This window comes from Fringilla coelebs (genome assembly GCF_963513975.1).
Source record: "Fringilla coelebs genome assembly, contig: SCAFFOLD_411, whole genome shotgun sequence".
NCBI classification, from domain to species: domain Eukaryota; kingdom Metazoa; phylum Chordata; class Aves; order Passeriformes; family Fringillidae; genus Fringilla; species Fringilla coelebs.
Window position 1 is genome coordinate 21527 of NW_028167451.1, and position 9794 is coordinate 31320.

Consider the following 9794-nt stretch of genomic DNA (forward strand, 5'->3'; position numbering starts at 1 on the left):
ACTGTCCCTGACCCTGTCCCTGTCCCCAGGGGGGCTGTCCCTGGCCGTGGAGGGTCCCTCCAAGGCCGAGATCAGCTGCCAGGACAACGGGGACGGCACCTGCTCCGTGTCCTACCTGCCCGTGCTGCCCGGCGACTACGGCATCGTGGTCAAGTACAACGACAAGCACATCGCAGGCAGCCCCTTCACCGCCAGGATCACCGGTGAGAGCACAAAACTGGGGTGAAAAATCACAAATTTGGGAAAAAACAAACAAAAAAAGGGAAAAAATGAGGAAAAAACCAAGAAAAACCCCCCAAACCGCCCCCAAACCCCCTGACAAACACCCCTGGGGTCACTGGCACATCGCTGGCAGCCCCTTCACCGCCAGGATCACCGGTGAGAACTGGGGTGAAAATGCACAAATTTGGGAAAAAACAAACAAAAATTGAAAAAAAAATAGAAAAAAAGAGAAAAAATGAGAAAAAAAAACCCCAAAACCGCCCCAAACCCCCTGACAAACTCACACTGGCACATGGCAGGCAGCCCCTTCACCGCCAGGATCACCGGTGAGAACTGGGGAGAAAAATCACAAATATGGGAAAAAAATCTAAAAAAAAACGAGAAAAAAACCAAGAAAAACACAAAACCCCCAGAAAAACCCAAATTAACCCCAAAAAACGCCCCCAAGCCCCCTGACAAACGCCCCCGGGGTCACTGGCACATCGCTGGCAGCCCCTTCACCGCCAGGATCACCGGTGAGAGCGCAGAATTGGGGAGAAAACAACAAAAAACTGAAAAAAGCCCTAAAAATCCCCCAAAAATGTGACCCCGGTGACCCCTGGGTGACCCCTGGGTGTCCCCTCTGACCCCTGGGTGACCCGACTGTCCCCCGTGTGACCCCGCTGTCCCCTCTGTCCCCTGCTCTCCCCTATGTGACCCTCCTGACCCCCGTGTGACCCTCTGACCCCTGTGTGACCCCCGTGTGACCCTCTGTCCCCTGTGTGACCCCTCTGTCCCCTGTGTGACCCCCCTGACCCCCGTGTGACCCCTCTGAACCCCATGTGACCCCTCTGTGACCCTGCTGACCCCTGTGTGACCCCTGTGTGACCCCACTGTCCCCTCTGTCCATTGTGTGACCCCTGTGTGACCCCTCTGACCCCTGTGTGACCCCGCTGTCCCCCATGTGACCCCTCTGACCCCCTGTGACCCCGCTGTGACCCCGCTGTCCCCGCAGGTGACCCTGCTGACCCCCCTGACCCCTGTGTGACCCCGCTGTGACCCTGTGTGACCCCATTGACCCCCGTGTGACCCCCCTGACCCCAGTGTGACCCTGCTGTCCCCGCAGGTGACCCTGCTGACCCCTCTGACCCCCGTGTGACCCCTCTGACCCCCGTGTGACCCCCCTGACCCCTGTGTGACCCTGCTGTCCCCGCAGGTGACCCTGCTGACCCCTCTGACCCCCGTGTGACCCCTCTGACCCCCGTGTGACCCCTGTGTGACCCCTCTGACCCCGTGTGACCCCTGCGTGACCCCTCTGACCCCCATGTGACCCCTGTTTGACCCCTCTGACCCCGTGTGACCCCGCTGTGACCCCCCTGACCCCTGTGTGACCCCGCTGTCCCCGCAGGTGACGATTCCCTGCGCCAGTCCCACCTCAAGGTCGGCGCCTCGGCCGAGATCCCGCTGGACATGGGGGACATTGGGGACCTGAGCCAGCTGAGCGCCACCGTCACCGCGCCCTCGGGCCGGCGCGAGCCCTGCACGCTGAAACGGCTGCGGGACGGCCACCTGGGTGAGCTGGGGACATCACTGGGGACATCACTGGGGACATCACTGGGGACACTGGGGACACTGGGGACATTGGGGACCTGAGCCAGCTGAGCGCCACCGTCACCGCGCCCTCGGGCCGGCGCGAGCCCTGCACGCTGAAACGGCTGCGGGACGGCCACCTGGGTGAGCTGGGGACACTGGGGACATTGGGGACATCACTGGGACACTGGGGACATTGGGGACATTGGGGACATGGGGGACACTGGGGACCTGAGCCAGCTGAGCGCCACCGTCACCGCGCCCTCGGGGCGCCGCGAGCCCTGCACGCTGAAACGGCTGCGGGACGGACACCTGGGTGAGCTGGGGACATCACTGGGGACACTGGGGACGCTGGGGACACTGGGGACACTGGGGACATTGGGGACATGGAGCCCTGCACGCTGAAACGGCTGCGGGACGGCCACCTGGGTGAGCTGGGGACATCACTGGGGACATTGGGGACATTGGGGACACTGGGGACATTGGGGACATCACTGGGGACATTGGGGACCTGAGCCAGCTGAGCGCCACCGTCACCGCGCCCTCGGGGCGCCGCGAGCCCTGCACGCTGAAACGGCTGCGGGACGGCCACCTGGGTGAGCTGGGGACATCACTGGGGACACTGGGGACGCTGGGGACACTGGGGACATCACTGGGGACATCACTGGGGACATCACTGGGGACATTGGGGACATGGAGCCCTGCACACTGAAACGGCTGCGGGATGGACACCTGGGTGAGCTGGGGACATCATTGGGGACACTGGGGACACTGGGGACATTGGGGACATTGGGGACACTGGGGACCTGAGCCAGCTGAGCGCCACCGTCACCGCGCCCTCGGGCCGGCGCGAGCCCTGCACGCTGAAATGGCTGCGGGACGGACACCTGGGTGAGCTGGGGACACTGGGGACACTGGGGACATTGGGGACACTGGGGACATCACTGGGACATTGGGGACACTGGGGACATGGAGCCCTGCACGCTGAAACGGCTGCGGGACGGCCACCTGGGTGAGCTGGGGACATCACTGGGGACATTGGGGACACTGGGGACACTGGGGACACTGGGGACATGGAGCCCTGCACGCTCAAACGGCTGCGGGACGGCCACCTGGGTGAGCTGGGGACATCACTGGGGACATCACCGGGGACATTGGGGACACTGGGGACATGGAGCCCTGCACGCTGAAACGGCTGCGGGACGGCCACCTGGGTGAGCTGGGGACACTGGGGACACTGGGGACATTGGGGACATCACTGGGGACATCACTGGGGACATTGGGGACATGGAGCCCTGCATGCTCAAACGGCTGCGGGACGGACACCTGGGTGAGCTGGGGACACTGGGGACATCACTGGGACATTGGGGACACTGCACACTCAAATGACTCCGGGACGGCCACCTGGGTGAGCTGGGGACAGCACTGGGGACACTGAGGAGTGACCTGAGCCAGGTCCTGTGTCCCTGTCCCTGTCCATGTGTCCCTGTCACTGTCCCCATGTGTGACCTGTCCCTGTGTCCCTGTGTGTGACCTGTCCCTGTCCCTGTCCCTGTCCCTGTGTGTGACCTGTCCCTGTGTCCCTGTGTCCCTGTGTCCCTGTGTGTGACCTGTCCCTGTTCCTGTCCCCATGTGTGACCTGTCCCTGTGTCCCTGTGTCCCTGTGTCCCCGTGTGTGACCTGTCCCTGTCCCTGTCCCCATGTGTGACCTGTCCCTGTCCCCACAGGGATCTCGTTTGTCCCCCAGGAGGTGGGGGAGCACCTGGTGCATGTCACCCGCGGGGGACAGCCGCTGTCCCTGTGTCCCTGTGTGTGACCTGTCCCTGTCCCTGTGTCCCTGTGTGTGACCTGTCCCTGTCCTCATATGTGACCTGTCCCTGTGTCCCTGTGTGTGACCTGTCCCTGTGTCCCTGTCCCTGTGTGTGACCTGTCCCTGTCCCTGTCCCTGTGTGTGACCTGTCCCTGTCCCTGTCCCCGCAGGGATCTCGTTTGTCCCCCAGGAGGTGGGGGAGCACCTGGTGCATGTCACCCGCGGGGGACAGCTGCTGTCCCTGTGTCCCTGTGTCCCTGTGTGTGACCTGTCCCTGTCCCTGTCCCTGTGTGTGACCTGTCCCTGTCCCCATGTGTGACCTGTCCCTGTCCCCACAGGGATCTCCTTTGTCCCCCAGGAGGTGGGGGAGCACCTGGTGCATGTCACCCGCGGGGGACAGCCGCTGTCCCGCAGTCCCTGTCCCTGTGTCCCTGTCCCTGTGTGTGACCTGTCCCTGTCCCTGTCCCCGTGTGTGACCTGTCCCTGTCCCCGCAGGGATCTCGTTTGTCCCCCAGGAGGTGGGGGAGCACCTGGTGCATGTCACCCGCGGGGGACAGCCACTGCCGCGCAGTCCCCTGGCCGTCACCATCAGCCAGGCCGAGCTCGGCGACGCCTCGCGGGTGCTGCTGCGGGGACCCGGCCTGAGCGAGGGCACCACCTTCCAGCCCGCCCAGTTCACCATCGACACGCGCCAGGCCGGTGAGACTGGGAGCACTGGGAGCACTGGGAGGGGGTTTGGGGACACTGGGAGATTTGGGGACATTGGGGGGGATGGGCCTGAGCGAGGGCACCACGTTCCAGCCCAGTTCACCATCGACACGCGCCAGGCCGGTGAGACTGGGAGCACTGGGAGCACTGGGAGGGACTGGGACAGACTGGGACAGACTGGGAATGGGACTGGGACGGACTGGGGACACTGGGAGATTTGGGGACATTGGGAGGGATGGGCCTGAGCGAGGGCACCACCTTCCAGCCCACCCAGTTCACCATCGACACACGCCAGGCCGGTGAGACTGGGAGCACTGGGATGGACTGGGAGCACTGGGAGGGGGTCTGGGGACACTGGGAGCACTGGGAGATTTGGGGACACTGTGGGGGATGGGCCTGAGCGAGGGCACCACGTTCCAGCCCGCCCAGTTCACCATCGACACGCGCCAGGCCGGTGAGACTGGGATGGACTGGGAGGGACTGGAATGGACTGGGAGTGGGTTTGGGGACACTGGGAGGGACTGGGGGATTCTGGGATTTGGGCTTTTTGGGGTGGATTTTTGGGTTTTTTGGGCTCTGTCCTGACCCTGTGACCCCCCCAGGGTACGGGGACCTGAGCCTGTCCAGTGAGAATTTTTTAGGTTTTTTAATGGGATTTTTTGGGTTTTTTTTGAGGTTTTTTGGGGTATTTTAGGTTTTTATGAAACATGGGGTTTTTGGGGTGGATTTTGGGGTTTTTTGGGCTCTGTCCTGACCCTGTGACCCCCCCCAGGGTATGGGGGCTGAGCCTGTCCAGTGAAGGGTTTTTAATGGGATTTTTGGAGGTTTTTTGGGGGTATTTTAGGGTTTTTTGGGGTATTTTAGGTTTTTATTAAACATGCTGGATTTGAGGTTTTTTGGGTGGATTTTTTGGGGTTTTTGGGCTCTGTCCTGACCCTGTGACCCCCCCAGGGTACGGGGGCCTGAGCCTGTCCATCGAGGGCCCCAGCAAGGTGGACATCACCACGGAGGAGCTGGAGGACGGCACCTGCCGCGTCTCCTACTGCCCCACCGAGCCTGGCAACTACATCATCTCCGTCAAATTCGGGGAGCAGCACGTGCCTGGTGGGCACTGGGAGCACTGGGAGGGACTGGGAGGGGATTGGGGGACATTGGGGGGAACTGGGAGGGGATTGGGGGGCACTGGGAGGGACTGGGAGGGGATTGGGGGGCACTGGGAGGGACTGAGGGGGGGTTGGGGGGCACTGGGGGGAACTGGGAGGGGATTGGAGGGCACTGGGAAGGACTGGGAGGGGATTGGGGGACATTGGGGGGGACTGGGAGGGGATTGGGGGGCATCGGGAGGGACTGGGAGGGGATTGGGAGGGGATTGGGGGGCACTGGGAGGGGATAGGGGGGCACTGGGAAGGACTGGGAGGGGATTGGGGGGGACTGGGAGGGGATTGGGGGGCACTGGGGGGGACTGGAAGGGACTGGGGGGCACTGGGAGGGGATTGGGGGGCACTGGGAAAGACTGGGAGGGGATTGGGGGGGACTGGGAGGGACTGGAATGGACTGGGAGGGGATTGGGGGGCACTGGGAGGGGATTGGGGGGCATTGGGAGGGACTGGAAGGGACTGGGAGGGACCGGGGGAGACTGGGGGACACTGGGAGGGGATTGGAGGGCACTGGAAGGGACTGGAATGGACTGGGAGGGGATTGGGGGGCACTGGGAGGGACTGGAAGGGACTGGGAGGGGATTGAGGGACACTGGGAGGGACTGGGAGGGACTGGGCGCATTTTGGGGGGTCCTGGGCGGTCCTGAGTGACCCCAACCCCCCCTCCGGGGGAGCCTCATCTGGGGAGATTCTGGGGGGGATTTCGGGGGTTCCGAACCTCAGGGGGCTTTGGGCATTCTGGGGAGTTCTGAAGGAATTTGGGGGGATCCGGGGGGGTCCCGAGTGACCCCTCCCCCCCTCCCCTCCCCCCAGGGAGCCCCTTCTCGGTGAAGGTGACGGGCGAGGGCCGCGTGCGCGAGAGCATCACCCGGCGGCGCCGCGCGCCCCCCGAGGCCAGCGTGGGCTCCCCCTGCGACCTCAGCCTCAAAATGCCGGGTGAGGGGCTGGGGGCACCGGGGAGGGGGTTTGGGGGGATCCTGGAGGGGTTTGGGGGGGTTCTGGAGGGGTCTCAGGGGGTCCTGGAGGGGTCTCAGGGGGTCCTGGAGGGGTCCTGAAAGCCCTCGAGCATTCCTGGGGATCTTCTGGGGATCCTGGGGGGTTTGAGGGGATCCTGGGGGGTCCTGGAGGGGTTTGGGGGGGTCCTGGGGGATCTCAGGGGGTCCTGAAAGCCTTCAGGGAGCCCCCGAGCATCCCTGGGGATGTTCTGGGGGTCCTGGAGGGGTCTGGGGGGGTCCTGGAAGGGTTTGGGGAGTCCTGAAGGGGTCCTGGAGGGGCCCTGAAAGCCTTCAGGAGGCCCCTGAGCATCCCTGGGGATGTTCTGGGGGTCCTGAAAGGGTTTGGGGGGGCCCTGGAGGGGTCTCAGGGGGTCCTGAAAGCCTTCAGGGAGCCCCCGAGCATCCCTGGGGATGTTCTGGTGGTCCTGGGTGGGTTTGGGGGGGTCCTGGGGGGGGTCGGGGGGGTCCTGGAGGGGTTTGGGGGGTTCTCAGGGGGTCCTGAAAGCCCCCGAGCATCCCTGGGGATGTTCTGGGGGTCCTGGGGGCGTTTTGGGGCTCCTTTTCCCCATTTCCCTCCCATTTCCCCCCAGAACTCTCTCTCTCAGACGTCACGGCGCAGGTGCTGGGTCCCACCCTGACCATTTTCCCCATTTTCCCCATTTTCCCCGTTTTTCCCCCATTTCCCCCCAAAACTCTCCATCTCCAATGTCACAGCGCAGGTGCTGGGTCCCTCGGGGCAGGCCATGGCTGGTCGGTCCCACCCTGACCATTAACCCCATTTTCCCCATTTTTCCCCGTTTTTCCCCCATTTTCCCCCAGAACTCTCCATCTCCGATGTCACCGCCCAGGTGCTGGGTCCCACACTGACCATTAACCCCATTTTTCCCATTTTCCCCATTTTTTCCCCCATTTTCCCCCAGAACTCTCCATCTCTGACATCACTGCCCAGGTGCTGGGTCCCACACTGACCATTAACCCCATTTTTCCCATTTTCCCCATTTTTCCCCCCATTTTTCCCCCCCAGAACTCTCCATCTCCGACGTCACGGCGCAGGTGCTGGGTCCCACACTGACCATTAACCCCATTAACCCCATTTTCCCCATTTTCTCTGTTTTTTCCCCCCATTTTTCCCCCCAGAACTCTCCGTGTCCGACATCACTGCCCAGGTGCTGGGTCCCTTGGGGCAGGCGGTGCCCATGGAGGTGACCAGTCCCACATTAACCATTTTCCCTGTTTTTCCCCCCATTTCCCCCCAGAACTCTCCATCTCCGATGTCACCGCCCAGGTGCTGGGTCCCTCGGGGCAGCCGATGGCTGGTCGGTCCCACCCTGACCATTAACCCCATTTTTCCCATTTTCCCCGTTTTTCCCCCCAATTTCCCCCCAGAACTCTCCATCTCCGACGTCACGGCGCAGGTGCTGGGTCCCACACTGACCATTAACCCCATTTTTCCCATTTTTCCCCATTTTCCCCCATTTTTCCCCCCAGAACTCTCCGTGTCTGACATCACTGCCCAGGTGCTGGGTCCCACACTGACCATTAACCCCATTTTTCCCATTTTTCCCCATTTTTCCCCATTTTCCCCCCAGAACTCTCCATCTCCGATGTCACCGCCCAGGTGCTGGGTCCCTCGGGGCAGGCCATGGCTGGTCAGTCCCACCCTGACCATTAACCCCATTTTTCCCATTTTCCCCATTTTTCCCCCATTTCCCCCAGAGCTCTCCATCTCCGATGTCACGGCCCAGGTGCTGGGTCCCACATTAACCATTAACCCCATTTTTCCCATTTTCCCCCCATTTCCCCCCAGAGCTCTCCATCTCCAACATCACTGCCCAGGTGCTGAGTCCCACCCTGACCATTTTCCCCATTTTCCCCCATTTTTCCCCCAGAACTCTCCATCTCCGATGTCACCGCCCAGGTGCTGGGTCCCACACTGACCATTAACCCCATTTTTCCCATTTTCACCGTTTTTCCCCCCATTTCCCCCAGAGCTCTCTGTGTCCAACATCACAGTGCAGGTGCTGGGTCCCACATTGACCATTAACCCCATTAACCCCATTTTTCCCATTTTTCCCCATTTTCCCCATTTTTCCCCCCATTTCCCCCCAGAACTCTCCATCTCCGATGTCACCGCCCAGGTGCTGGGTCCCTCGGGGCAGGTGGTGGCGGTGCAGGTGCTGGGTCCCACACTGACCATTAACCCCCTTTTTCCCATTTTCCCCATTTTTCCCCCCATTTTTCCCCCCATTTTTCCCCCAGAACTCTCCATCTCCGACGTCACGGCGCAGGTGCTGGGTCCCACCCTGACCATTTTTTCCCATTTTTCCCATTTTTCCCCCCAGAACTCTCCATCTCGGACGTCACGGCGCAGGTGCTGGGTCCCTCGGGGCAGCCCATGGCTGGTCGATCCCCCACTGACCATTAACCCCATTTTCCCCATTTTTCCCCCCATTTCCCCCAGAACTCTCCATCTCCGACGTCACGGCGCAGGTGCTGGGTCCCACATTAACCATTTTCCCCGTTTTTCCCCCATTTTTCCCCCAGAGCTCTCCATCTCCGACATCACTGCCCAGGTGCTGGGTCCCTCACTGACCATTAACCCCATTTTTCCCATTTTTCCCCATTTTCCCCCCATTTCCCCCCCAGAACTCTCCATCTCGGACGTCACCGCCCAGGTGCTGGGTCCCTCGGGGCAGCCGGTGCCCATGGAGGTGCTGGGTCCCACCCTGACCATTTTTCCATTTTTCCCTTTTTTCCCATTTTTCCCCCCAGAACTCTCCATCTCCGACGTCAAGGCGCAGGTGCTGGGTCCCTCGGGGCAGGCCATGGCTGGTCGGTCCCACCCTGACCATTAACCCCATTTTTTCCCATTTTCCCCCATTTTTCCCCCATTTCTCCCCAGAACTCTCCATCTCCAACATCACAGCGCAGGTGCTGGGTCCCACCCTGACCATTAACCCCATTTTTCCCATTTTCCTGGTTTTTTCCCCCATTTCCCCCCAGAACTCTCCATCTCCGACGTCACGGCGCAGGTGCTGGGTCCCTCGGGGCAGGCGGTGGCGGCGCAGGTGCTGCCGGGCGCGGGCGGCGCGCTCGGGGTGCGCTTCGTGCCGCAGGAGACGGGCGCGCACCGCGTCAGCGTCAAGGACCGCGGGCAGCACGTGCCCGGATCCCCCTTCCAGTTCACCGTGGGGCCGCTGGGCTGAGGGCGGCGCCCACAAGGTCCGGGCGGGGGGACCCGGCCTGGAGAGGGCCGAGGCCGGGAGCCCCGGTGAGCACCCCGAAAAATGGGGGGGGAACCCCAAAATGGGGGGAAACCCCCGGTGAGCACCC

At 62.4% G+C, this 9794-nt stretch overlaps 1 protein-coding gene across 1 annotated transcript in view; it reads left to right on the forward strand.

Moving 5' to 3' along the window:
• The window catches only part of LOC311165828 (filamin-A-like), a gene marked incomplete at both ends in the record, with an annotated part of 30630 nt that extends 20898 nt beyond the window's left edge, over positions 1–9732 (forward strand). The window contains 8 exon segments of the mRNA XM_084227330.1: positions 30–203; positions 1610–1774; positions 1846–1935; positions 4097–4300; positions 5261–5413; positions 6280–6402; positions 9465–9664; positions 9666–9732. Coding sequence (XP_084083456.1) covers positions 30–203; positions 1610–1774; positions 1846–1935; positions 4097–4300; positions 5261–5413; positions 6280–6402; positions 9465–9664; positions 9666–9732 — 1176 coding nt within the window.
• Positions 9733–9794: the final 62 nt, after the last annotated feature.